The 27,377-nt window shown below is 65.1% G+C and overlaps 1 protein-coding gene across 1 annotated transcript; it reads right to left on the bottom strand.

The window, feature by feature from the left end:
• Positions 1-27,149, bottom strand: LOC137457712 (hydrocephalus-inducing protein homolog). Its single transcript, XM_068169556.1, has 28 exons — positions 26,965-27,149; positions 25,835-25,971; positions 24,889-25,016; positions 24,589-24,780; positions 22,793-23,032; positions 22,011-22,179; positions 20,999-21,163; positions 20,338-20,508; positions 19,596-19,774; positions 18,970-19,113; positions 17,641-17,824; positions 17,078-17,219; positions 16,391-16,496; positions 11,785-11,957; positions 11,164-11,362; positions 10,462-10,561; positions 9,621-9,720; positions 8,378-8,546; positions 7,579-7,817; positions 6,655-6,727; positions 6,187-6,391; positions 5,585-5,823; positions 4,795-4,946; positions 3,434-3,626; positions 2,524-2,629; positions 1,676-1,939; positions 917-1,059; positions 1-39 (listed from the first exon to the last, which is right to left on the bottom strand). Exons 1-28 carry the CDS (start codon positions 27,147-27,149, stop codon positions 1-3), a joined length of 4,536 nt encoding a protein of 1,511 aa, XP_068025657.1.
• Between the last annotated feature and the right edge of the window lie 228 nt (positions 27,150-27,377).

Genomic DNA, 27,377 nt, shown 5'->3' with positions numbered 1-27,377 from the left:
TCACTGCTCCCTGGTGGCTCCCCAGTAGCTCCTGGGAAGCTGCCAGGCAGGGGGTGAGCAGCAGGGGGGCAGAGACAGCCAGGCAGGGGGTGGGCAGCTGGGGGGCAGAGACAGCCAGGCAGGGGCTGGGCAGCAGGGGGGCAGAGACAGCCAGGCAGGGGGTGGGCAGCTGGGGGGCAGAGACAGCCACGCAGGGGGTGGGCAGCTGGGGGGCAGAGACAGCCAGGCAGGGGCTGGGCAGCAGGGGGGCAGAGACAGCCAGGCAGGGGGTGAGCAGCAGGGGGGCAGAGACAGCCAGGCAGGGGGTGAGCAGCAGGGGGGCAGAGACAGCCAGGCAGGGGCTGGGCAGCAGGGGGACAGAGACAGCCAGGCAGGGGCTGGGCAGCAGGGGGACAGAGACAGCCAGGCAGGGGGTGAGCAGCAGGGGGGCAGAGACAGCCAGGCAGGGGGTGAGCAGCAGAGGGGCAGAGACAGCCAGGCAGGGGGTGGGCAGCAGGGGGGCAGAGACAGCCAGGCAGGGGGTGAGCAGCAGGGGGGCAGAGACAGCCAGGCAGGGGGGGAGCAGCAGGGGGGCAGAGACAGCCAGGCAGGGGGTGGGCAGCAGGGGGGCAGAGACAGCCAGGCAGGGGGGGAGCAGCAGGGGGGCAGAGACAGCCAGGCAGGGGGTGGGCAGCAGGGGGGCAGAGACAGCCAGGCAGGGGGTGGGCAGCAGGGGGGCAGAGACAGCCAGGCAGGGGGTGAGCAGCAGGGGGGCAGAGACAGCCAGGCAGGGGGTGGGCAGCAGGGGGGCAGAGACAGCCAGGCAGGGGGTGGGCAGCAGGGGGGCAGAGACAGCCAGGCAGGGGGTGGGCAGCAGGGGGGCAGAGACAGCCAGGCAGGGGCTGGGCAGCAGGGGGGCAGAGACAGCCAGGCTCACCTGGGGGCAGAAGTGGAAGGGGGCCTCAGGCAGCCACTGGAAGCGCAGGGCCTGCTCCCTGCTGCGGTTGGTGAGGCTGAAGGTCACGGAGCAGGGGGTGCCCAGGGCACAGGCCCCAAACTGGATGTGGTGCCCTGGGGCAGCTGTTGGCAGGGAGAGAGAAAGGTCTCAGTGTGCAGGCAGACCCAGCTGCCCCCTTACCCCACAGACACTCAGGGCTCTGCCTTCTCCAAGCCTTCCTTCCTCTGGCACCTGCAGCCCAGGACGTGGCTGGGCCTGGGCTGTGAGCTCAGGGGGCAGCTCCTGGGCAGACTTTCACCCTCTGCACCCCCAAGGCCTTCTCTGCAGGGCTGCTCTGGGCCCAGCATGGAGCCCTGAGGGACACCCCTCGTCCCCAGTCTCCATCTGGACATTGCTGATCACTGCCCTCTGGCTGTGAGCAATTCCTTAGCCAGCAGCAGTCCACCCCCAGAGGACACAGAGGATCAGCTGTGCTCTGCACAGCACCCCGGGGGCTGGCAGGCCTCCTTGCAGAGGTCCTCAGCCCAAAGCTGCTCTCTGGGAGCCCTCCCTGCTGGCCTGCAAGCTCCTGCCTGGGCAGGCCAGCTTCCCTGGGGCTGCCAAGCAAGGCTGCTCTGCAGGCTCCAGCAGGGGACAGCAGCTGGCTGCTAAATCTGGGCCAGCCCTGCGCCGGCACAGCCTGAGCCCAGCCCTGGAGATTCCTGTGCCCTGCTCCGGCCTGGCAGCCTCTCCTCTTACCCTCCAGGCTGTCCTCCTCCAGGCTGCTCTCAGGGGGGTTCTCCTCCTCCCTGTCTGCCACCAGCCCCTGGATGTTGTCCAGGCTGAAGTCCTCCTGGCAGCCTGCCCCCAGCAGCCTGATGGTGCTGGCCCCAGCAGGGTTGTCCAGCACTGCCAGCTGCAGCTTCCCTTCCAGGCGTTGGGGCAGGCTGGCTCTGAAGAGCACCTCCAGTTCTGCTGCCTGCCCACACTGCAGGAGCAGGGAAGCAGTGTGGAGCTTCCTCTCTGCACAGAGATGGACAGCAGGGACAGGTGAGGCACTGCAAACATTGCCATGCTGCACAAGAGGGAGCCCAGCTTCAAGCCCAGCTGCCTCTAGGCACAGCCTGCCTCACCAATGCTCCCAGACCTTCCTCCCAGGCTCACAAGGCTGGGACCCCAGCAGCAATCTCCCTGCTGCTTGCCCTCAGCTCAGCACTCAGCTCTGGCTCAAGCTGCAGCCAGCCAGCTCCTGCCTTCAGCAGAGCTGACCCAGAGAGTGCCTTGGGCTTTGGCTGGCTGGCTGTGGGCTCAGGGGCTGCCTCCTGCCAGGCTGGGGACTCCCCACCTGCAGCAGCAGAGAGCTCAGATGCTCCACTGAGGTGCTGACAGCCCCCCAGGACTCAAGCCCCCATGTCCAGAGGAAGAGAAACACTTCCCAGAGCTTGCCAGAAGGAAAGCTGCAACCCTGCAGAGAGTCCCTCTGCAAGAGCCCAGAGAGCCCCAGGACACAGCCCAGGGCCAGCAGCTGGTTGCTGCTTGGCCAAGCCAGCAGCAGGAGAGGAATTCTCCCTGGGGGGGTGAGCACATCTCATGCTCCAGGACTTCACCTTCTCCAGCAGAGTCCTCCATGCCCACAGCCTGGTAGAGGCACTTGGTGCTGGGCCTGGCTTTCAAGGAGAAAGCTCCCTCCTCATCCAGCAGGTCCAGCAGCACCTGGGAAAAGAGCAGGAGCACACTGGGGTGGGCACAGCATGGCCCAGGGCCTGAGCCCACGCTGCTGCTGTCCCACCACAGGGAGCCCAGGGTGCTGCCCCCCTTCCAACACAGCTCTGAGCACAAGGCTGGAGTGAAACCAGACCAAAGCCAAGGCTCCACAGCCCCTGGGAGCTGATGGAAACAGCAGCAGGCAGGACAGGAGGGCCCAAAGTGAGGAGCACAAGGGGACTAAGCCACAAGTGAGGCTCAGCAGAGCCTGGTACAGCAGGAGCAGAGCCAAGCCAGTGCCAGCAGGACAGGAGGATGACCTCCAGCCCAGCCAAAAGGGGAGAAGGGAGCCTGGGGAAGCCCTGCCCCTCCAAAGCCTCTCTCAGAGGAACTCCCTTCCTGGCAAGCAGAAGGCAGCCAGGGGCTTCCACCAGACTTTCTGAGGCCCCTTCCCAGGCTGTTCCCTGAGGCAGGGAGCAAGGAAGCAGCACAAGCCCCAGGGCTGGCTCAGGAGCGGCAAGGCCAGCAGCAGCCGAGGCCAAGGAGAGGAGGACACAAGGGAAGGGCTGAGGGCACCTTCCTGGAGGCAGCTGCTGGCAACAGGCCTCTGCCCACTGCTTTGCCACAGCAGAGGCTCAGGAGGTCGTCCTCCTGCCACAGAGGGGCTCTGAGCACAAGCCAAGGCTTTCCTTTGGGCTCCAAGGGCACCTGCAGAGCCGTGGGGCACCTGCCCACCCCCCCGGCTGCGCTGGGCCCTCTCCTCCCCAGCAGCAGCCTTGTTCCCCGAGCAGAGTTCCCTCAGCAGCTGCTCACCTGGGCAGGGACAGGGCCAGAGTTCTGCAGGACCAGGGGCAGCTTCTCCCAGGCCCCCAGGGGCAGCTTCCTGAAGAGCAGCAGGGGGTTCCCTCTCCTGTCCCTCCGCGCCGGGCGCAGGACCCTCACCTCCGGCACCTTCCCCTCGCCGCTGACCTCGAAGCTCAGGCTCTGTGCTCTGCCTGCTGCAGGGCTGCAGGAGAGGGGCAGCAGAGCCATTGCTCACTTGGCAAGCAGGGAGGCCAGGGCCAGCTGCTGCCCTTGCCCTGCCTGGGGCTCCTGGCCCCCAGGACACAGCTCCCCCTGGCTCCTCTCCTCCCGCAGCAGGAGCGGAGCGGCAGGAAGTGGCCAAGCCAGAGGCACAACTCAGTGACCCCAGCAGGGAGCTGATCTCCAAGGAGCTGCTCCTCAGGGCAGCAAGCTGCTGGACCTGGCCCCAGCTCAGCCACTCAAGGGCTGGGCCAGGGCAGGGCAGGCCCAGGCCACACAGGGGGCCCAGGGCAGAGGAGCTGAGCTCTGTCAGAGGGGAGCCAATGGCTCCTTCAGCACCAGAGCTCTTCGTGCCCCCCAGGAGATCCAGCAGATCACCTCCTCAGCACAGCAGCAAGGAGGCAGCAAGGGCAGCTGCCTCGGGGCACAGAGCCACTGCAGCCAATCCTTTGTCCTTGGCAAGCTCCAGCTCAGCTGGAGCTGCACAGCTCCACTGCTGCCCGAGTCCCCCACCCCCTGCTGGCTCCTCGGGCTCACAGAAGCCTGCAATGCTTTGCCTTGGAAGGGACCTTGGAAGCTCATCCAGCCCAAGCCCCTGCAGGCAGCAGGGACAGCTGCAGCTCCAGCAGCTTGCTGAGAGCCACAACCAACCTGAGCTGCAGTGGTGCTGAGCAGGGGGCAGCTCCCACCTCTCTGGGCAGCCTGGGTCAATGTCCCACTGCCCTCACAGTCCCTGCTGCAGGCTGCAGCAGGACATTGCCTTCCCTGCTCTGCTGGAGCTCAGAGCCACAGCTGCTGATTTCCCTGCAGCATCCCTGTGGGCAGCAGAGGCTGAGAGCCCTGGGGCTGCTGAGCCTGGAGAAGAGCAGCCCCAGAGGGGATCTTGAGTGGGAGGCTGCTGGAGCCCTGCAGCAGGCTGCCCAGAGAGCTTGGGGAGTCTCCTCTGCAGAGAGTCCAACCCCCCCTGCACCCTGGGGTCCTGGGCAAGCTGCTGTGGGTGCCCTGCTCAGGCAGGGGGGTTGGGCTGGCTGAGCCCCAGAGGTCCCTTCCAAACCCCTCCCTGCTGGGGTGCTAAGCACTCTGCCCAAGGCCACTCCAAGAGCCAGAAGCCGTCAGGAAGCTCCCTCCCAAGCTCTCCTGAGGTGACTTACCTTCTCTGAGCATCAAGGCAGGCCTCAAAGGTGCACTGGTACCTCTGCACCTTCTGTGGGCTGAAGGTGACAGTGGCAAAGGCCTGGGAGCAGCTGGGCACACACAGCTGGGCAGGATCCACCTGGAACACCTGGCCAGGGCGGCTCTTCAGCTTGGGGGAGCCAAGAGAGGAGGCTTAGGAGGAAGTTCCTCCCCAGGTGCTGCTGCCTCAGCCATGCATGGATGAGGAGGAGCAGCCCCAGGCAGCCTGGCCCCCTGCCTGTTGCCTTGGACAGGCTCCTTCCATCTCAGGGGGTAACCCCAAGCAGTGCTGAGCCAGGGGGCAAGCCCAAACCATGGCCCCCAGCACCACAGCTCCACAGCTTTGAAACCCCCCTGCAGATGCCTTGGGCAGCCTGGGCCAGGCCTTGAGAAGCCTCCAGGGGAGGAAATTGCTCCTCGTGTCCAACCTAACCCTCCCCTGGCACAACCTGAGGCCATGGCCTCTTGTCCCAGCACTTGCTCCCTGGGAGAAGAGGCTGAGCCCCCCCCAAAAGGCTCTGCTGGGAGCCCTGGCTCAAAGTTGAGGGCAAGCTCCTCCTCTCTCTGTGCTTCCAGGAGAGGCTCACAAGGCCCCAGCTCTCCCCCCAAGCACCCAGGGGCCTTGAGCTAAAGCCTTGCCTGGGACACGCTGAATGCAGCCCAGCTGTCAGCTGAGCTGGCCTAGCCTGGGCAAGAGGAAGCCATGAGGCTGGGGAAGAGGGCAGCTGTCAGGCAGGCTGCAGAGTGCCCAAGGCCTCCTGTCCCTACCTTCCTGGGGCTGGCTTTGATGGAGAGCAGCACATCACAGGGGACTCTGTTCCTGTTGCAGATGCTGAAGCGCGCCGTGGCCCGCTGCCCCACCAGCACGTCAGGGAAGAGGAACTTCCTCTGGTCGGTGAGGAACACTCCCTGCTGCTCCTGCCCTCTCTGCAGGCCTGGGCAGAGGTTGCTGCTGCTGCAGATCTGGTGCCCCTCAAAGATGGCCTCGATGTCATCGACCACGAAGGCTGCGAGCGGAGCAGAGCAGAGGGAGGGCTGAGCAAGGAGAAGCTTCCTGCTGAGCTGCCCCTGGGGCCCCCTGGGGGCCTCTCCCGCCCTTGGAGAAGCCCTTTCTGCCCAGGCAGCTGCCAAAGCCAGCCCTGGCTAGGGGAGCTGCCTGTCAGGAGGGAGCTCAGGCACCCTGAGCACCAAAGGCTTTCTTCTGCTCCTTCCATGCAGCCCTCCCAGCCTCTCCCACTGCTGGAGCTGACAAGAACCTGCGAGGAGGCTGAGAGGGGAGCTCGGGCTCAGGCTGGCTGCTCTCTGCCAGGACTGAGGTTGGGTGCTGAGCAGCAGCAGCCTGGCCCCAGGGAGCTGTGGGCAGCACCTACCTGGAAGGCAGGACTCGGCCAGCAGGGTGTAGGGGATGCCAAGAGGGTTGTCCCTGGGGTCCCTGTGGCTGATGTCGATGAGCAGCTGCTCCTGGCACGGCCCTGGCGGCCCCGCGGCGCAATCCACTCTCACCAGCTGCTGCTCCCCAGCAAGGATGCAGCCAAAGGCAGGGGACACAGTGAACATGCCCAGGGTGAGGCCAGCCTGCAGAGAGAGAGCCAGCAGAGGCTGATGGCCAACAGCCTCCCCCTCAGCCTCCCAGCAAGGAGGACTCCAGGCCTCAGCCTGCAGCTGGGCCCAGGGCAGGCAGGGAGGACTCCGTGGCCCAGAGCACAACCCAGGAGGGGAGAAAGAAGCCAAGCAGAGGTGCAGGCCCAGCATGCAGAGCGTGTCCCACGCCATGGGGACAAGCCCCCAGCCTGGGCACAGTGTGGAGGAGCCTGTGCTGGGCAGCAGCAGCCACTCACCTGCCTGCAGCTCAGCCTGGCTGCAGCAGAGGTTCCCTCCAAGCTCTGCCTCCGCTGGGCCTGGGAGGACTTCCTTTGGGGTGCACCAGAGGGGAGAGCAGAGAACATCCCTCAGGCTGAGCTCCTCCTGCCCCCCTGCAAAGCCAAAGCTTCCTCCCCCTGCAGGAAAGTCCTCCTGCTCTTCATGCCCCCTGCACCACCTGTGCCTGCAGCTGATGGACAGATGGGCTCCAGCCCCAGGGCCAGGAGGATCCCCAGGAGGATCCTGGGGCCTCTTTCTACACCCTGCTCACAAGCCAGTTGCACAGGCAGGCAATAAGCCAGGGCTCACAGGAGATGGACTTGCTTGGCTGGAAGGGACCTTGCAGATCATCCAGTCCAGCCCTGAGCCCAGCACTACCAGGGCACCACTGTTCCATGGCCCTCAGCAGCAGCTTTGAAAGCCCGACAGGGACAGGGACAGGGACTCCACCACTGGCCTGGGCAGCCTGGGCCAGGCCTTGACAACCTTCCAGGGGAAGAAGTTCTTCCTCATGGCCACCCTAACCCTCCCCTGGCACAACCTGAGGCCTTTTCCTCTTCTCCTGTCGCTTGGGAGAAATGACCAAGCCCCACCTGGCTCCAAGCAGCTCCCTGCAGGGAGTTGGAGAGAGCCAGAAGGGCTCCCCTGAGCCTCCTCTTCTCCAGGCTGAAGCCCTCCCCCAGCTCCCTCAGCTGCTCCTCACAGCCCACGTGCTCCAGGCCCCTCAGCAGCCCTCTTGCCCTGCTCTGGCCACACTCCAGCCCCTCAATGGCCTGGGAGCCAGGAAGCCAAAGCCGAGGCCAGGAGGCACAGCGCAGCCTGGTTGTGTGTCCTGCCTGCCACAGCCCAGCCCTGCTGTGGGGCCCCCTCCAGCAGGAAGGCTGCTGCAGGCCTTCTCTCACCCTTGCTCTGTGGGCTCAGCTGCCCCCTGCTCTGCTCTGCAGATGAGGAACTGGAAGGGCAGGAGGCCTGTGTTGTGCAGCAGGAAGCTGCAGGCTCTCCTGGTGCCGCTGGCCATGGCCCCGCAGTCGAGCAGCGCCGCAGGGCTGATGCTGTACTGGCTGAGCACAGCTCTGGCTGAGAGCCTCACTGGGATGCTGGCCATGGGCTCCCCTCCTGCACGCAGGCTGGGCTCCAGCACCTGCAAGCAGAGAGCGGCCTCTGTCCTGGCAGCACAGCCCAGCCGCCCAGCAACTCCTGCCCTGCTTGGGAGGCCTCCTCCAGAGCTGCATTTCCAGCCTCTCTGCCCAGCCTGGAAGGCCTTGGAAGAGTCATTGCTCAACCTCCCTGCAGGCCCTCGGCAGCTGCTCAGCTGAGCAGCACCACAGCAGGTGCTCCAGAGCCCCAGACAGCCTGCCCTGCAACGCTCCCAGGGATGGGGCAGCTCCCCCCTCTCTGCCCAGCCTGGGCCAGGCTCTCTCCCCCCTCAGTGTCAAACATTTCCTCCTGCTCCTCCTCTCCAGCCTCAATCTCCCTCTTCTACTTCCAAAGCATCAGCCCTGGGCAAAAGTCTGGCCCCAGCTTTCTTCCTGGCCCCTCCAGGCCCTGGCAGGCAGGAAGGAGCACAGCTGCTGTCTGAAAGCCTTTGCTGTGCACAGAGGAGAGAAGAGTCCCCAGCTGAAGCTCTCCTTCCAGCAGAGCCATGTCCTCCTGCCCCCCTCAGCCCGGCTGTGCTCACCCTGCCCGCCCCAGGCAGCTCACCTGGCACAGCAGCACGGCTTTGTCCTCAATGCTGAGCTCCCTCTGAGGGTGGAAGAGCAGCTGGACAGCGACAGGGCGCTCAGAGAGAGGCAGCAGGCCCTGCTGGGGCTGCACAGTGAAGTGGGAGGCCAGGTCCTGGGTGCTGGGGCCTGCGGGACGCAGCCTGAACCTGGGCAGGGAAGGAAGGAGGAAGGGAGGAGAAGATCTCTGCAGTGAGCAGCCCAGGGGCCAGCAGCACAGCCAGCACTGGGCATGGCACCAGTGACAAGCAACAAAAGGCAAGAGGCCAGCCCCAGCTCCTGGCAGAGCCAGGCAGTGCTGAGTGCTGCCAGCTGCCCTCCCCCCCCAGGCTTTTCATCCTGCTCTAAAGAGTCTCCTGAAGAGAAAGGACTTGGCCCTGGAAGGAGGGCAACAGAGCTCAGCAGGGACTGGCCTCGACTTCAGGGGCACAGAACCCTGGAACCCAGCATGGAGGGGTTGGAAGGGACCTCTGGGCATCATCAGTCCAAGCCCCTGCTCCAGCAGGGCACCCACAGCAGCTTGCCCAGCAGCACAGTGCCCAGGGGGGGTTGGCAGCTCTCCACACCAGGAGACTCCACAACCTCTCTGGGCAGCCTGCTCCAGGCCTCCAGCACCCTCACACCAAACAACTTTCTCCTCCTCTTCACATGCAACCTCCTGGGCTCCACTTTGTGCCCACTGCCCCTTCTCCTGTCCCTGGGCACCACTGAGCAGAGCCTGGCCCCAGCCTCTTGCCCCCCACAGCTCCTTTGTCTCTTGCTGAGCATTGCTCAGCTCCCCTCTGGGGCTGCTCTTCTCCAGGCTCTCAGCCCCAGGGCTCTCAGCCTTTGCTCCTCCCAGAGCTGCTCCAGGCCCCTCAGCATCTCTCTAGTCTCTGCTGGACTCTCCCCAGCAGTTCCCAGTCTCTCCTGAACTGGGGAGCCCAGACCTGGAGCCAGGACTCCAGATGTGCTCTCCCTAGGGCAGAGGAAAGGCAGAGGAGAATGTCCCCTGACCTGCTGGCCACACTCTTCTTCCTGCACCACAGAGCCCAGGGGCTGGGTGTCTCCTTCTGCTGCCTGCTGAGCTGTGAGCAACTGGGCTGTGGCTGGAGCCTGGAGCTCAGGACAGTGCCAGTGCCCACCCCCAGCAGGGCAACAGCCTCCAGCCATGCAGAGGAGCAGACTGCAGGCCTGGGCAGGTGGTGGCCCCAGGCACTCCCAGAGCAGGCAGCTGGACCAACCTGTATGCAAGCTTGCACTGCCCTTGGTTCCTCAGGGTCAGCACTTGCTTGGCACTCCCCAGGACGTTCAGGACTCCAAAGTCCAGGCAGCCCTCTGCACCTGCAGGACACCCCCAGAGCGAGGGAGGGAATGGGGAGGAGACAAACATTTGGAGATCTCAGCTGGGACCAAGCCCTGCTCAGCAACTTGCCAGCCTTGCAACTTTGCCCTGGCTCCTTTGCTGCCCTTTCTCTTCTTCTTGAGAGAGGAGCTGCAGGCCTTGGCAGCCAAGGAGCTCAGCCTCCACCTCCCTGCTTCCAAGCACAGATCCAACCACTTGATGTGCTGTGCTGAGCCCTCAGCAGCTGCCAGCTGCTTCTGCACACCCCTGCTGCTCCAAAGCCCCCACATCAAACCAACAGGAAGGGGCACACTTCAAGGGCCAGAGATGAGAGAGGCAAAGCTCTGTGTGGCCTGACAGGGCTTTACTCCACACAGCTGGCAAGAGGCCTGTGTCATGGATCCGTGCCAGACTGCACTGCTGTCCCCTCCCATCCCCTCCCCTCCCCACTCCCATCCCCTCCCCTCCCCTCCCCACTCCCAACCCCTCCCCTCTCCCCTCCCATCCCCTCCCCTCCCCACTCCCATCCCCTCCCATCCCCACTCCCCTCCCCTCCCATCCCCACTCCCCTCCCCTCCCATCCCCACTCCCATCCCCTCCCATCCCCACTCCCCTCCCCTCCCATCCCCACTCCCATCCCCTCCCATCCCCACTCCCATCCCCTCCCCTCCCCTCCCCTCCCCCCTTGCCAAGGCCATGCAATCCATCTGAACTCCTCTGCTCTGGGGCCAGCCACTGACCTTCAGGCAGGGTGATGTTCAGAGCAACTTCGTAGGCCTCGGCCAGGACCTGGATGTTCTCCACCTGCACCACACCCTGGACATTTTCTGCATCTGAAACCTGAGGCACCAAGAAACAAACCCTGCTGGAGTCCTTCTCCTCAGTGTTTCTGGCAGGCACCACCTGAGGAGCTCTTGTCTCCAGCAGCTGTGTGTAAAGCCCCTGGGAGGCACCCACAAGGTGTCCCAGAGCAGGTGGCAATGACACCCAACTCTCTCTCTCAGCACACAGCAGCCTCCCTGCAAGGCAGCCTCTCAACCACAGGCAGCAAAACCCAGGCAGAGATTTCTTTGCTCTGCCTTAAGAGCCTGAGCAGGAGACTCCACAAGCTCTCTGGGCAGCCAGCTGCAGGGCTCCAGCAGCCTCACCAGACAGATGCTGGAACCTCCTGGCTTCTGCTTTCTGCCCATTGCCCCTCGGCCTGTTGCTGGGCACTGCTGCCAAAGCCTGGCCCCAGCCTCTTGCCCCCCACCCTTCAGCCCTTGCTCAGCACTGAGAGCTTGCCAAGCAGCATCCTCCAGCCAGGGGCTCTTGCTGCTAAGGGCCCAGGCAAGGTGGGGACAAAGGCATCTGCTGAGGGCTCCTCCTTGGGCCTTCAGGCACAGGCTGCAGGGCCCAGAGCACTCTGCCCAGCGCTGCCAGGCAGGGCCCTGCGCCCTCACCTCCAAGCGGATCTTCTTCTCCACGCTCAGAGGCTTGCTGGCCCTGAAGCACAGCTGCACGGCCAGCTCCGAGCGGGGCCCGACCGTGCCCTGGCTCTGCGACACCCAGAAGCTCTGGCCGAGGCTCTCCAGCCCGCTGAGCCTCCAGGCCACCGGCAGGGGGCAGCTGTTCCGCAGCAGCAGCATCCTGCTCTGCTCCCTGCAGAGACACCAAGGCTCCGTGCCAGCTGCTGGGGGGCACAGCGGCAGCCCTGCCGCCGGCAGCAGCCCTCCCCGCGGCGCTGAAACCAGCCTTCGGGCTCGGCTCTTTGCCACAAGCCCCAGAGGCCAGGCCCTGGGGCAGAGCCGGCCGGCAGAAGGGGATGCCACGGCAGGCAGAGCCAGAGCAGCTCCTCCGCTCCCTCTGCACCAGCAGGGGAGATGCAAATGCAGCGGGGCAGCAGCGCTGGGGGCTGCCCTGGCACCTCCAAGGCAGCAAGGAAGGCTGAGCAAGAGGCTGGCAAGTGCTGGCAGCCAGAGGGCTGCTGGCCAGGCTCCCATCTCAGCAGCCACACGGCAAGGGGAGGGGAAGGCAAGTTGCAGCAGAGCCACCCCCGGCACAGTGCCCCTGGCCTGACTGACCTGTGCAGAAGCACCCTGGCGAAATGCAGCTGCCTGGGGCTGACCTCCAGCTTCACCTGCACCCCCTGGCAGCACAGCTGGAAGACCACTGGCTCTGGGTTGTCCTTGATGCGGCAGATGAGGCTGTCCTCCACCAGGCCAACTGCAGTGGGGTAGGCCCAGACGCTCAGCTCCTGGCCCCAGCCCCGCAAAGAGAAACACAGAAGAGCCTCCAGTGAGCAGGAGCAACGGCTCCTGGGCTCTGCTGCTGCTGCTGCTGCTGCTCCCACCTGCCTGGCCCCTACCTGCTTCTCATGAGGCTGCAGCTTCATGCTGGCAGGCTCCAAGAGGAAGGTGCCCCTGCTGCCACCCCCGCTCCCAGGAGAAGTGCACCTCTGCCTCCCAGGGGCTGACGTTGCGGATGGAGAGCTGCTCGCGGTTGCCAGCCTGCAGCACAGCCTTGGACCTGGCCACAGAAGGGGCAAAGGCTGCAGGGCAGCTCCAACAAGCAGCCTCAGAGAAAGCCTCACCTCCAGGGGCACTTTGCATGCTGCCTGCCTTCATTCCCAGCTTCCCTCAGTGCCCAGCCCACACTTGCTGCCTCCATCCCAGAGCTGTGCACAGGCCACCTCCAGAGGCCTTCTGCACACCAGGACCCCAAAGGTGCCTGCACAAAGAGCAGCACAGCAGGCACCTGGATTCCTCCCCTCCTCTGCTGGCTTGCCTTCCCTGCAGGCTTCCCAGAAAGGCTGGGACAGGAGGTTTGAAAGAGCTCAGCTCCTCTCTTCCACAGCAGCCAGGAGACTGCCTTGGCCCAGCTCCTGGCTGAGCCTGAGGCTGAGGGGGGGATTCCCAAGAGGAGTCCCAGCGTTAACAAATGCCTCTTGGCTCGGGGCTGGGACAGAGTGTGGAGAGAAAAGGGCAAAAAGGGCAATTCCTCAGCCTGGCCAAATCCTCTCCTGGCTTTTAAACACTTGGAACTGCACTTCCCTGGGGGGTCCAAATGCCACCAGCTCTCCAGAGCCCCCCTGCAGACAAAACTTCATTCCCAACCCTGAAAGCAGGGAAAGAGGGAAGTGAAGAGCAGGAAGATGGCAGCAGCTCCAGGGACAAGACTCTGAGGCCAGACTGGATCCAGCAGTGAGGATCAGGGAAGTGGAAAGCCTATTTCTCCTGCTCTGCAGGTGTCTGTGTCCCCTGCTGACAGCTCCAACCATCCTGGCTTGCTGACACTGCAGAGCCATGGAGGCTTTACAAAGCATCAGCAGAGAAAGCCTTCCCTTCAGGCTGCCCCCAGAGCTCCCAGCACTTGAAATACCACCACAAAGCTGCTGAAGCTGAGATGGGGGCTGACAAGTGACCCCCAGCTGCCTTCAGGCTGCAGGCAGCACGTGGCTCTGGCCACCAAGGCAGCCCCCAGGCAGGAAGAGCAGCTCCATCCCTCCCCAGCTCCTCCAAGCCTCCTGTGCCTGCTAGGTGCTCAAGCTGCCAGAGCTGTGCTCCTCCAAAGCCACCAAAGCCCCAGCTCTCTGCCTGGGCCTGCCCTGAATCGTGCCCCTGGGAGCAGGTTCCTGAGAGCACAAGGTGCTGCAGATCCCTTCTCAACCCCCCCTGCATGCAAGCAGCACGGCTGGGCTGGGCAGCACCTACCGCTCCCTGGCCTTGCCACACAGCAGCGGCCCGAAGTGGAACACCCTGGTGCCCAGCACATACTCCTTGGAGAGGATGGCCTCAGCTGCCTTGCTCTGCCTGCAGCGAGGAAACACCTCCCTGGGCACAGGGAGTGAGGAGCTGTGAGATGCTCTGAGCACAACACCTGCTCCCAGAGCCCCCACTCTGAGCGCTGGCCGAGGCAGCAGCAGCGCTGCCCAGCTCCAAGCACAGCAAGAGCTGCTGGGGGGCTGAGGGGCTGAGGGGCAGAGCCTCAGCTCTGAGCTCAGGGGCAGCAGAGCGGGATGGCCCCAGGGGCCAGCCTTACCGTGGCTCCTGGCTGATGGTGGGGTACAGGCAGCTGCCCCTGCAGTGCAGCTGGTAGGGGCGCTTGGTGCCCAGCAGCTCAAAGTGCAGCCTCTGCTCAAAGCTGCCCAGCAGCGCCGAGCTGAAGTGGACCTGCAGCACCACCTGGCCCTGGGCAGGCACTACCCAGCGGTAGCTGCTGCTCCTGGCAGGGAAAGAGGAACCTTCAGGCACTGCTGAGGAGCAAAGGAGAGCAGGAGGAGCTGGGCACTTGCTGGGGGGGAGCTGGGCTCAGCAGCCTCCTTGGCAAGCTGGCCCTGAAGCAGAGGGATCCCTCCTCCCCCACGGCTCACCTGGCACAGCTCTCTGGGGCTGGCACAGTGCCCGTGGGCCTTCGGCCCTCCTCAGAGGGATGGATGGAGGCTACCGTGGCTGACCTGCGCAGAGCTCTCCTGCCATCCCCAGAGCTCCGCTTCCTCCTCACAGCTTCCTGGCTGCTGGAGGCTTTTGCCCCCCTCCAGTGGCCTCTGCCTGGGGCTCCCTGCTCCTCTGAGAACTTCACCCCAAAGGGAGAGAGCAAAGGGAAATGTGCCCTGAGAGCCAGCCCTGCAGGGGGGGCTCAGCAGAGCACAGGGGCAGCACCCCCTCAGGGGAGGCTCTCTCCCTCCCAGACTTGCCCTGTGCTCAGGGCAGAGAGCAGAGCTCTGTCTCTTCTGGACAGCCAGAAGGGATGGCTGCAGGCCTGGGGCCCTGGCACCTCTTCACTGCCCTTCCACTCTGAGCCTTTGCCACCCCCCCCTGCCCCCATCCAGCCCTGGCACCTTCACTGTGCGCACAGAAGCAGCCTCCTCTTCTGGCCCTGGGGCACCTTGTGGCAGGAGGACAAAGTGCTGCTCGGCCTCTGCCACAGGCAGCTCTCTCTTGGCTGGGTAGTGAGCCACAGAGTAGAAAGCAGTGGGGGGCAGGGGGGGCCCTGAGGGACCCAGGCCCAGCTCCTCCAGGACCTAAGGCAGAAGAGCAAACCTCGGTCATGCTCCCGGCACCTCCATCCTCACCCCTCCTGAAAGACACTCAGCTGTTGGTCAGCTCTGATGGAGGGAGGTGGAGCACAGCCCCACCCCCAGCCCAGGCTGCTGGGCAGGCTCCAGAGCAGGGCCAGGGCCCACAGGGGGCACCTGCAGAGGAATCTCTGCTCCGAGTGGCTCAGCTGAAGGAAGCAGTGCCCTGGAGCTGGCCTGGCACCACCTTTCTCTCCAGACCGGGAGAGCAGCTGGCAGGCAGGAGGCCTGCACAGAGAGCACTCCCTGGCTGCCCCCAGCCAAGCCACAAGGCTGCTGTGGGGCAGCAGCAGCAGCCTGGGCAAGGCTCTGTGCCCTTGGCACCCGCTGGGACACAAGGCCCCAGGGCCCCCCCGGGGCAGGCTCCGGCGCTGAGCCTCGCGGGGCTCTACCTGCTCCGGCCTTGGCAGCCTCCTGCTCTCCAGGATGGTGCTCAGCACATCTGCACAGCTCAGCACCTCGATGTCTAGGCAGGGCACCCCGACTGCCTGGCCGCCGCCTGCCCCTGCTGCACCTTCCCCTTCCAGCTGGGCCAGCTTGCGCTCCCCCAGCCTCTTCTGGAGCTCCTTTCTAGACTTCTGCCTCCTGAGGCGGGGGGAAGGCTGCTGCTGGCCTGCTGGCTGCAGCACCCCCGGCTCTGCAGGGACACCCTGCACCCTGTCCCAGCAGGACAAGAGATGAGCCACATGCTGCCGTGACGCCTCGTAGCTCTGGAACCGCAGGGCCAAGCTCTGCTCGCTCTGCTCCCCTGAGCAGCTGTCTGCCAGGCCCAGCTTGCTCTGCTGCTCTTCTTCTTCCCTGCCAGGTGCAGCAGAGGCTGAGCACTCCTGGGCAGAGCCCTTCTCGGTCCTCCTCTTGGGGATGCTCTGCTGCCTGCCGGGGGCCTCCTTGCTGCTGCCGCTCGATGTCTTTGTGCTCTGGGCAGGAGGAGCAGGAGAAAGCCATCAGCATTTCCAAGCTGCAGGACACTGAAGATCTTGGCAAGAGCAGCCCAAGCCTCACCCCAGACCTGTGCTAGGTGCTCTACAAATCCCAGGCCAGAAGGCAGCTGGCACCCACTGGAGCTCCACTGAAACCCAAGGCCTCGGCGCCAGACCCACGAGGAGGCAGCAACTGAGGAGCTGCTCCAAGCCCAGCAGGGAACTCCAGAGGCCTCCTTCCTCCTGGGCAGGCCCTGGGGCTCCTTTCTGGGCTGCTCAGCACCCCTGACTCCTTGGCAAGAGACACCTGGGCCCTGCTGCTGGCCCTGCTGCTCTCTCCTGCCAGACAGGCCGGAGCAGACCTCACTTCCCAGAGGGGACCTGGCTCAGGGCTGCAGGGCACAGGCAGGGCAGGGAGAAACGCTGGAGCAAAGCCATCCAGGCCTTCCCAGGGCATGCCTGGAGTTGTGTGGAGCCAGGACTCAGAGGCAGCCTGATCCCAGAAGAGCAGCTCAGCCACAGGGCCGTGGCAAAGCCCCCAGGGAAGCAGCAGCAGCAGGCAGCAGCTGCTGTCTCCCAGCACAGCCCCAAGCAGGAGCAGGCTGCCCAGCAGGGCCTGGGGCTGCTGGGCTCTCAGCAGTGCTGCAGCTCAGCAGCAAGGTGCCCAGGGCTCTTGCTCACACAGCCACCCACCTGCCTGACCAGGCTTCTCTTCCCTCTGCCTTTGCCCTGCTGCTCCAGCTCCTCTGCCTCCTTGCAGCGCTGCTGCTGCTCCTGCTGCTCTCTAGCCAGCTGCAGCCTGCAGCGAGGCAAAGGGAAAAGAGCTCTTGAGAGTCACCCTCACAGCCCTGGGCTTCCTCAGCCCTTCTCCCTGGGCACAGCCTGCTCCTTCCAGAGCACAGTCACAGCACCCAGGGGCTGCAGGAGCTCCCCTCCTGCAAAACAGGAGTCCTGCTGGAGCCCAGCTGTGACCCAGGCAAACCTCTGCTCTCTGGCCTCACACAGCTGTGCCTCACACAGCCCCACAGCACATCCCCCCTGCTTGGGGGAGGGAGGGCTGAAGGGGATGGAACCGAGGCCACGAACTCAGAGAGCCTCCGAAGGGCGAGGGCAAGGCAAGCACAGAGCCCAGCTGCCTGCAGCAGGCTCTGAGCCCGAGGCCTCGGCACCAGCAGGAGCAGGAGATGTTCTCAGCCCCCAGCAGGAAGCTCTCTCCTCTGCCGGCAGCCAGGCAGGGGGAAGGCACCACCCCTGTGCCGCTCGGCATCGCCACTTTGGGGCTCTCCTCCGGACCCCCCCCGAGCTCAGCCCAGCTCCCCAGAGCAGGGACACCTCTCCGGGAGCCTGTGCTGGGCAGCTCCCCACAGAAGGCTTACAGACCTCTGCTTCCTCTGCCGCTGGAGCTGCCGGATCCTGCTCTCCAGCTGAGCTTGCTGCTGCTGCGGGAGGGCAGCAAACTCCTCCTCCCCCAGCTCCCAGAGCAGGGCTTCCTCCCTCCTGGCTGCAGCTTCCTGCTCCCGGCCTGCAGCAGGGGTCAGAGGAGAGAGCATCAGCAGAGCTGTGCTGGGGGAGCCGAGAGGAGCCCCAGCCCAGCCCCCTGCCGGCAGCTAGCAGGGAGCTCCCAGCCCTGCTCCCAGCTCCAGAGCCCCAAGCTAGCGCCAGGCTGGCAGCTCCTCTGCCTTGCTGGGCTCAGGCCCCAGCGTGGGGCACATCTGGCTGCTGCTCAGACACTGAGCCCCAGCAGCCTGCACTTGGGCCCCAGCTTCAGTGCTGCAGCCTGAGAGAAGTCTCCCAGCCTCAGCCCTGCTGTGCTGGCAGCAGGAAGGAGGCTGAAGGCTTCCTACAAACACCTCTCCCCAGCTGTGCTGTGAGCCAGCTCCACCTGGGCAGGGCTGAGGGCTGAGGGGAGAAGCCTTGGGAGGCAGGGAGATGAGGAGCCTCACCTGCCCGCTCCTCTGCAGCTGCCTGCCTGGCTTGCCAAGAGCCATAGTCCTGCAGCAGGTTGACAAAGTAGATGTGGGGTCGGTTTCCCACAGCCTGGAGCAGGCAGAGGAGAGCAGAGAGCGTGCTGCCTGCACAGAGGCTCTGCAGGCCATCAAACACCACTCCCTGGCAGCAGTCCCTCAGCTGTGGAGAAAGGCCAAGACAAAATCAGCTGTGCCCTGCCTGCAGCTCTGGGCCACTCGGTGAAGCCCCTTGGCAGAGGGCAGCAAGCAGCTGTCCCCAGCTCTGAGCTGTCCCCAGGGCCCTGCCAGCTGCTGGCATCTGCAGCTTCCCCCAAGGAGAAGAGAGCAGAATAGAACAGACCAGGCTGGAAGAGACCTTCAAGGTCATCACGTCCAGCCCCTCACCCAACACCACCTAATCAACCAACCCATGGCACCCAGCACCCTATCAAGTCTCCTCCTGAACAGCTCCAGGGATGGGGACTCCACCACCTCCCTGGGCAGCCCATTCCAATGGGCAATCACTCTCTCTGTGTAGAACCTCCAGCCTGAACCTCCCCTGGCACAGCCTGAGACTGTGTCCTCTTGTTCTGCTGCTGGGTGCCTGGGAGAAGAGACCAACCCCCACCTGGCTACAACCTCCCTTCAGGGAGTTGCAGAGAGCAAGAAGGTCTCCCCTGAGCCTCCTCTTCTCCAGGCTAAGCAACCCCAGCTCCCTCAGCCTCTCCTCACAGGGCTGTGCTCCAGACCCCTCCCCAGCTTTCTTGCCCTTCTCTGGACACCTTCCAGCAACTCAACCTCCTTCCTAACCTGAGGGGCCCAGAACTGGACACAGGACTCAAGGTGTAGCCTCAGCAGTGCAGTGTACAGGGGCAGAATGACCTCCCTGCTCCTGCTGGTCACACTCTGCCTGATGCAGGCCAGGATGCCCTTGGCCCTCTTGGCCTCCTGGGCACACTGCAGGCTCATGTTCAGCCTGCCATCAACCAGCACCCCCAGGTCGCTCTCTGCCTGGCTGCTCTCAGCCACTCTGACCCCAGCCTGTAGCACTGCCTGGGGTTGCTGTGGCCACTGTGCAGCACCTGGCACTTGGATGTGTTCAATCTCCTGCCCTTGGACTCTGCCCAGCTGTCCAGCCTGTCGAGGTCCCTCTGCAGAGCCTCTCTGCCCTCCAGCAGATCAACTCCTGCCCCCAGCTGGGTGTCATCCCCAAATGTACTGAGCCCAGGAGCCCTCCAACAGCAGGACTCCTCCTCCTCTCCCAGCCCTCCTGCGCTGCCTGGCCCTCTCCAGCAGGAAGCTCTCCTTCCCCCCCTGGCCACGCACCTGCAGCCTCTCGGAGAGGATGGCCACCAGCAGCTCCTGGGGCAGCACACAGCTCCCCAGGCCCAGCTCTGCCACGCCGCTGCCCCTGGGGCTGAGCCGCAGCTGTGCCGGAGGCGCCGAGACCAGAGGAGAGCCAGAGGAGCCCTGGGGGTTGAACAGCAGCACACTGAACATCCCCAGAGCAGAAAGCCCCCTGGGAACCCCCTGAGCAATCCCAGCTGCTGGCCTTGGAGCTCTCACTAGCAAGAAACTCCAAGGCAAGCGTGGGCCAGAGGCTGCAGGGGACAAGCCTGCAGAGCACAGCCCTTGAGCAGCAGCCCCCAGCGCTGGCAGCAGCCCACAGCACAGGAAGGACAAGCAGGAGCTCAGGCCCAGGCAGCGTGGGGCCAGGAAGGGTCCTGCTGGGCCAGCCTGACCTTCAGCTGCCCAGGGCAGTGCTGCAGTCCCCACCCCTGAGGCACTGCAAAGCCACAGAGATGGGGTGCTGCGGGACAGGGTGCAGTGCTGAGCTGGCAGTGCTGGCTCAGCAGCTGCATTTGATCCTCCTTCAGCCCTGCCCCAGGCAACACAGCTCCCAAAGGGAAGGGAAAGGGCCCTGGCATCAGCCAGCGCAGGCCAGGCCTCACCTGGGAGCCTGAGGACTCTGCTGCAAGCTGTCTCACCACAGACATCTTCCTCTGGCCTGCCCCAGCTCTGGCCTGGCCTGGTGAGCTGAGGGAGTGCTGGCTGCCTCTGTCCCCAGAGCTGGGCTGGCTCAGGCTGCGGCTGAGCCTGGCCTTGGAGTAGCGTCGCCACCCCGGGGAGCCTGCAGAGGGCACAGAGGACTCAGGGGGCTGCTGTGGGGAGCAGCCAGGCACCTTCCAGAGCAGTGGGCACCCTGGCAGGGACAGTGCATTTGCAAGGCACAGAGCTCTGGATGCACTGCCCAACCTCTGCTGCCCATCTCCATGGAGCTAAGAGCTCCACGGGAGACAACCCCAGCAGGGAGCCAGAGCCTTCTTCCTGCCAGCAGCTTGCAGGCCAGGCAGCTTCCCGGCTGAGCACTGCAAAAGCAGCCCAAGCAGAGCCCAGCTGGTGGCCACAAGGGCCAGGCTGGAGCTAGCAGGCAAGAGAACAGCTCCGAGGAAGATGCTGGGGGCTGCCCCAGCCCCAGCAAAGGAAGCTGTGCAGAGGAGGCAGAGTGCCCCTGCCCGAGCCCTCGGGCTGCAGCCTGAGTGCCCAGAGAGGCTCTCGGAAGGGCTCTGCCCTGCTCCGCGCCGCAGCCCTGCTCCCCAAGCCCCCCGGGGCCGTGCCACTGCTCTGGAGCCGGCAGAGGCGCAGCCCCGGGGGCTCCCGCAGCGCCGCTCCGGGCCCAGCCTGGCTCCTTACGGCCATCCTGTGGCTGCTGCGGGCTCTGCTGGCTGCCGGCGCTGCACAGCTCCCGGGCTCGCCGCCCTGCCGCGCTGCTCCCGGCCGCCACGGCCTCGCTCACCACAGCGTCCAGGGACAGGCAGGCGGCGCCGTAGTGCTTGGCCAGGGCGGCCGCTGCCGACGTCTTGCCTGCAGAGAGAGGGAGGCTGCTTGGGGACCCCTGCGGCCGCAGGGCTTGCCGGGGACAGGCTCTGCCAGGCCCCCACGCAGCTGAGGGCTGCAGCCCACCTCAAGCCTGCGCCCAGGCTGCCGCTTCCAGCCCTGTGCCAGCACCGCTCGGACCCTGCCCTGCCCTGGGCTGCTTGCCCTTGCCTCGGGCAGCAGCTGGGCACAGCTCGGGGCTGGGGAGCGCTCCGCAAGGCAACGTGGAGCACGGCAGCCACCGTGGTGCCATGCGGCCACGGGGACAGGCTCACCCTCCTGGGGGGAACGAGAGCCCAGCTGCCTGGGCACAGGAGGAGCCACAGCCCTGGCAGCAGCTGCTGAGGGCCTGGGGCCAGCCCGGCAGAGCCGTGCCTCACCTCCCGGCACCTCAGCCGCTCAAGCCAGCGCCATGGGCCGCCAGGACACATCTCCCCTGCTTCCCCCCTCCTCACAGCCCAGGCTGCAGCTCAGCTACCTGCCAGGGGTGCCCCATGGACGATGACCACGATGCCCCTGCCCTGTGGGGCTGCAGCTCCTTCGGCAGACGCAGCGCTGCCCAGGGCCAGGACCCTATGGACTGGGCTGGCCTGCGGCTCTTCCGAGGCCTCCCTGGTGCCAGTGGTGCTTTGCTGATGCTCTGCTGTGCACACACAGGTACAAGAGTCAGCCTCCTGCCCTCCTGTCATCCTCCTCATCCTCACCAGCCCCTCGGCTCCCGGCAGAGGAGACTCTGCTCAAGCCAATGGCACACCCATGGGCTCGCCCTGCCCTTCCTCTCAAGCCTGTGCAGATCAGGCTCTGCCCTGGATGCTGCTCCAGGTGCCCACAAGTGGATGGGCTGGCAGAAAGAGGAGAGCAGAGCATGCAGCAACACCCAACAGGACTGAAGCCCGGTCTCCTGCCATGAACTGCCCACATGGCCCTCATGGGAGCGTGGTGCCAAGCTTGCTGAGCAAGAAGGGCAAAGCCAGAAAGGAGCATCTGAGACAGTCCCAAGGCAGAGGCTCCATCTGGGGCTCATCCAGGAGCTGGGTGCTTGAGGAATGGCACTGCAGCAGATGTGGCTGGGCTCTGAGTTCCCCAGAAGAGCCCTCAGGAGGTCACCCAGAGCCTCCTCAGCTTGCAGTGCCAGAGAGGACAGCAGCGGTGCTGCCCTGCCTAGCACAGCTTCACCATCACCCTGATCCCAGCAGCTGCTGGGGCAAAGCTGAGGCTCATTTGGCAAAGCTGAGGCAAATTGCCCAGGCCTTTCACTTGGCCCTGCTCCCCCCTGCCAGGAGCCATCCTCATTGCTTCCCCAGGCAGGGCAGATAGGAGCTGGCTTTGGTTGCACTCCTGGCTGTCCCAAGCCACAGTTTCACCAGGGCCTTACTCCACCCAGCTGGGGCATGAGGACTGCTGGAGCCCCAGAGAATGAGGCCCTGGAGAGCTGGGGGCTGGGCTCCCTGCTGAGCCCCCACTCAGGACAGCCGAGAGCAAAGCCTCACCCTCGTCCTGGGCTGTGGGCTGCTCAGGCTTGGCCTTGGCCTGCTGATCCTGCAGCCTTTTCTGGCCCCGAGACAGCTGCAGCAGCTCTGGAGGCAGCTGCTCCCCCGGGGCACGAGGAGGCAGCAGCAAGGTGCTGCGGCAGTCGAAGCCTTCCAGCGCCCTCAGGATCTGTGCATGGGGAGGAGAAACCACCCCTGGGAGGCACTGCTGGAGCTCCAGCCCGGCCCGGCCCCGCCCACAGCCACAGCCCCGCCCACAGCCCCGCCCACAGCCCCAGCCCCAGCCACCCCCAGCCCGCCCCCGGCCACAGCCACAGCCCCGCCCACAGCCCCGCCCACAGCCCCGGCCCCAGCCCCGCCCACAGCCCCAGCCCCGCCCACAGCCCCGCCCACAGCCCCAGCCCCAGCCCCCCCCAGCCCGCCCACAGCCCCGGCCCCAGCCCCGCCCACAGCCCCGCCCACAGCCCCAGCCCCAGCCCCCCCCAGCCCGCCCCCGGCCCCGGCCACAGCCACGGCCACAGCCACCCAGCCCGGCCCCAGCCCGGCCCCAGCCACAGCCACCCCCCCGGCCCCGGCCAGCTTCCCCCTCTTGCCTTCCTCACAACTGCAGGACCAGCCAAGCCCCTCCACAGCCTGCCAGCAGAAGAGGCTAACTCTGAACCACCACCCCCCCCAGGCTGTGCCCTGCCTCCTGTCTCCATCTCCCTGGCACAAGGCTGGGAACACTGCAGTGCCCTGAAGCTGCACAAGGTGGATGTGGGGAGCAGAGCTCCTCTCTTTACCTGCTCCTCAGCAAGGTACTGCAGGTCATACTCCAAGGAGTAGAACTCGATGGGGAAGCTGCAAGGGTTCTTCACCACCACTGTGCCCTGTGCCCCAGGGCTGGATGGCAGCACTGGCCCCAGCTCCAGCACTTCAGGCTGGAACTCCAGCCGTGGCTCCAGCCCACTGCCTGAGACCAGCAGCTGGAGGTGCTGGCTGCTGTGGCAGATGTGGATCTTCAGAGTGCTCCTGTAGAGCTTCTGAAAAGAGAGAAGGGCAGAAAGCTCCTCCATGAAGTGCCAGGGCCTCAAACCCACCCTGTGCCCCGAGGCCAGGGCTGGCAGTAGCACCTCTGAGCTGAATGGAGAACAGAAAGCAGGACAAGGAGGGCTGCTTGGAAACTGGAAAAGGCAGAGTCAGGCTCAGGGAAGGGAGACACTTGGCATGCTGAGAGTGCTGAGCCCCTGGCCCAGGTTGCCCCACGGGGGAGATGCCCCACAGCAGCACAGGGCTTTGCCTTGCATTTTGGAGAGGGAACCTGGAGCAAAGAGCTGCTCAGCCTGAGCCTGCTCAGCATAGCCCAGGGCCCTCTGATCCCCCAGGAGCCAGGTGGGAGAGCTGCTGCTAGCCCAGGCTGGGCTGGGCAGAGGGACTCCCCAAAGGACTGGCCCTGCCAGGAGAGCAGAGCAGGCTGCTGGCTCAGGAGTCCTGCTGCCAGCAGCTGAACCTCTCCCTGCTCTCTGTGCACCTCCAGCTCTCCTCAGCTGCCCTGGAGCAGAGCTCCTTGGAGCCTGCCCCATCAGAGGAGGTCTTTCAGCACTCCCTCTCCCAGCAGCTCCACAAAAGGCTGCTGGCTCTGTGGAGCAAGGGCAGGGGCAGTGCTGGAGCACGGAGCTGTAACCTTTGCCCTCTGCAGGCTGCTGGCAATCTGCCTCTTGTGGGCAGCAGGAGTGCCCAGAGGTGGGAGATGCCCCATCCCTGGCACCACTCCTGGGGCAGTGCAGTGCTCAGCAGAAAGGTCTGCAGGCTTGTGGTGCCCAGACACAGCCCTGGCACCGCTGTGGCGGGCAAGGAGCAGCTGAACAAGAGGGGCAGAGGAGCTCTCCCTGGCCAGACAGGAGGGGAGTCCTCTGCTCAGGGCTTGGCTCCCCAAGCCCCCTCTGCAGAGGCTGCAGCAGGGGAAGCTGAGCTTGCAGCAAGCTGCCCGTGGGGGCAGGGCTCAGCTCCTGCTCCCAGCCTGGGCTCTCCTGCCCACACTGCCCTGCCAGACCTCCTGGGGGGGACACCAGCCCAGCTCACCTCTTCCACGGGGCAAAACCTGACTCGCAGGTTGCACCACTGCCCAGGGGCCAGGACTCCAGCTGAGGGAAGCACCTCAAAGACGCCGGCCTTGGCCTTGGGCTCCTGCAGCAGCTTCCCACGCCTGCTGGCTGCCAAAGGCTTGTCCACCTGAGCACAGAAACCAGGGGCTGAGGTCTCCTTGCTCTGGCAGGACACAGCTGGCTTCCTGCAGTGCTGGCACTCCTGGCCTCAGAGCACCCATCCCAATCAGATGGGGCCAGCCCTGGCCTAGAACTGGTGGCCAAAGGCAGAGGCAGGACAGGCAGCAGGGGAGGCTGCTCCTGACGAGAGGAGCAAGGGCTGAAGGTGGCAGAGAAGGGAAGCAGCAGCTGCTCAACAGGCCCAGGGCACCCTCCAAAGCCTCCTCAGCCCAGCTGGAGCCCAAGTGCTGAAGCAGCCAGAGGAGCAGAGGAGGCAAGAGAGAAGCAGGAAAGGCAGCCCAGAAGATGCAAGTGGCAGAGTGTCTGTGCTTTACCTTCTGAGCAGGCTCCTCCCTGCTGAGGAACCACTGACAGGGCACTGGCAGCTGGTTGTAGAGCCGAGTGGTCTCCTCCTGGCACTGCCCACACTGGAGAGGGGAGAACTCCAGCCTGGCCCTGGAGAGGCAGAGGGAGGGCACAACCCCCCTGGCACGCAGGAGCAGACGAACCGTGGGGCCTCCTGTCACCTGGTGAGGCACAGAGCAGCCAGGTGAGCTCCAGCTGGCCTCTGCTGCTGGCCCCAGCCTGCCCCCGCAGGGGGTGAGGGCAGAGGGAGGGGAGGAGGCACAGGGCACCTGGATGGGCAGCAGCAGGGCCGCCTGGCCCAGCGGCAGCCTGGCACTCTGGGGCTCCAGGCACACGGTGAAGCTCCTGCTCTGGGAGCAGGGCAGCTGCTCCACGCGCTCCAGCTCCACGCTGAAGCCTTCAAGAGATGGACAGGAAGCAGCTGAGGCACAGGGGACAGCAGCTGGGGCACCAGCAGCCTAGGGCCACCTGAGTGTCCTGGCTGGCAGCCCTGGCAAGGACTCTGCCTCTCCAGAGCAGCTGCTGCTGCGCCTTCTCCCCCGGCACCGCTGCAGGCCCAAAGCTTGGCACAGCCAGAGCCCAGGCCCCAAGGGGGGAAAGGAAAAGGTTTCAGCTGAGGAGCTGCAGCAAGGCCAGGGAAGGACACTCAGACCTCTTCAAAGGAGAATTCCCAGCTAAGATTTGCCCATGCCCTGCTGCTGCCTAGAAACAACTGAGGGAGGCCTCTGGGCACCCTGCAGAGACAGCAGGGCAGTGCTTGGTGCTGCTGCAGCCTTGCCTCAAGGGCCGCTTCAGAGGCCTGTCTGGATACAGCACAGCCCCTGCCAGGCTGTCTCCTCAGCCAGGGCTGAGCACAAGTGCCACGACCTCAGGAACTTCACACCAAGCAGCTCAGCAGCACCCAGGCTCCAGCTCCTTGCAACACAAGGCCAGAGAGCACCCAGAGAAGCTCAGCTGCTGCTGCTGGCAGCCAAGAGCAGAAGGTGCTGAGAGGGGAGCAAGGTGAGCAGCCCACCCAGCCCCTGCAGGGCAGAGTTAGGGCAGCCACAGGCAGGCCAGGCCCCTGGGCACTGCTGGCCAGCAGAACTCAGGCTCCAAAGCAGCAGGTCCCCAGCAGGACAAAGCTCCCCAAGAGCTCTCCGTGGCAGTGGCTCAGGCTGAGCTGCCACAGGCAGCTCTTGCAAGGCCACAGGAAGGGTCCCCAGCACTGCCTACCTGTGCCACACAGGAGCTGCCCAGGCACTTGGAAGGACACAGGGAAGTGCCCCAGGCTGGTGACCTTCACGCTGCGCCTGTGGATGCCACCCAGCCCCACGCAGCCAAAGTCCAGGATGTACTCAGGCAGCTCAGCTCTGCAAGGAGGAGGGAGGGCACTCCTGACCCCACAGCCTGGCCACGTTGCCATGGCATGGGAGGTGCAACTCCAGGGCAACAACTCAGCTCAAGCCCCTGGAGCCCAACACCTGAGCAGCTGGTGCCAAGACTCTGGCCGGTGCCAGGGAAGGCAGGGCCCAGCTTCTAGCAGCTCCCAGGGGCACCTTCAAGCACAGCTGGCTGCCAGTGGGCACTGCCCACAGCTCCTGGGCCACTGCACACAAGTCCACTGCACCTCCACTGCTCTCAGTGCAGCTGCTGAGCCTGGCCCACAGCCCACCCCTGAAACTGCTTCAGGACCTTGTCAGCAGAGTTCTCCCTCCCCCTCCCCCCCCAGGAAATCTTCACCACTCTGCACCCAGCTCTGTCCCCAGAGCCCCAGGGGCCGCAGCCAGCAACCCCTGTGAGAGCCACAGGAAGGTCCTGTCCAGAGCCATCCCACTGGGAAAACACAGCCAGGATCTGTTCTGCACAGCACCTTCTGCCTGAGCTGGAGCCTGCTGCTCCCACTGCTCAGCATCAAGGAGCAGAGGGAAGGACCAAGCGACCTAGGGGAGCCCTGCAGTCCCCCCAGCAGCCAAGGCCCCTGAGGGAGACTTTGCCAACCTGCTCTTCGGGTCAGATGTGGTCTGGTGGCACCAGGAAGCCAGCTCTGAGCTGCCTCTTTCAGGGCTGCCCAGCAGGGATGGTGTCTGGGCTGGCTGGAGGGGCCTCATGGTCTGCACTGGGTCCCCTCAGCTCTAGGCACAGAGCCCAGCATCTGTGGGGAGCTGAGAGCAGCTCCACAGCTCAGGGAAGCGAGGACACTCAGCTGCTCCCAGGCAGCACGGCACAGCTCTCAGGAGCAAAGCCTTTCTGCTGGCCACAGCTGCTCCAGGCTCTGCAGAGCCCAGCAGCTCTCAGCAGCAGGGCTGCACTGCTGGCTGTCACCCCCAGAGCACCTGCAGATGGCCAGGGATGTCCTTACTCACTCGAGAAGCCTGCGGCGAGCAGGCAGCCTCAAGGCAGCTTCCTTTGGGGCGCTGCAGGCCACAGCTGCCTGCTGCTCCAGGATGTGCTCCTTGAGCAGGATGTCCTCCAGCTGCACCTGCAGCCCAGTGTCCAGCTGAGGCAAGGAAAGACAGGGACTGCTTAGCCAAGGGCCTTCCCAGGGCATGGGCTCAGCTCCCCAGGAGGCTCCCAGCCTGCTCTTGTTGGGAGGGCTGAGGGAGTCCTCCTGCCCCACTGCCTGGGACACCTCCAGCTCTCTTTGGCAGGACCTTGTCTCCAGAGCTACCAACTCCAGCCCCTTCAGCTGCCCAGGCACTGCAATCCAAGCTGATCTGGCCAGACACAGAGGGACAAGCCAGGGACCTGCCAGAGCTCCAGGCATTGGCCTGCCCCC

This window comes from Melanerpes formicivorus, unplaced genomic scaffold (genome assembly GCF_026170545.1).
Source record: "Melanerpes formicivorus ecotype bairdi unplaced genomic scaffold, bMelFor1.0.p_v2 SCAF_193, whole genome shotgun sequence".
NCBI classification, from domain to species: domain Eukaryota; kingdom Metazoa; phylum Chordata; class Aves; order Piciformes; family Picidae; genus Melanerpes; species Melanerpes formicivorus.
Note: the sequence above shows the minus strand (reverse complement) of the source record. Positions and strands in the feature narration are given on the sequence as shown.

What these genes read in the sequence shown, in the direction of transcription:
- LOC137457712 (XM_068169556.1), bottom strand. Translation starts at nt 27,149, where the DNA reads ATGCCCTGGGAAGGCCCTTGGCTAAGCAGTCCCTGTCTTTCCTTGCCT. An exon ending in AGAGAAGCCTGGTCAGGCAG is followed by an intron (nt 11,958 to 16,390) that starts GTGGGTGGCTGT and finishes GGCTGGGGCCAG; the next exon opens with GAGCTGAGCGTCTGGGCCTA. An exon ending in AGAAGAAGATCCGCTTGGAG is followed by an intron (nt 10,562 to 11,163) that starts GTGAGGGCGCAG and finishes TTGGTGCCTCAG; the next exon opens with GTTTCAGATGCAGAAAATGT.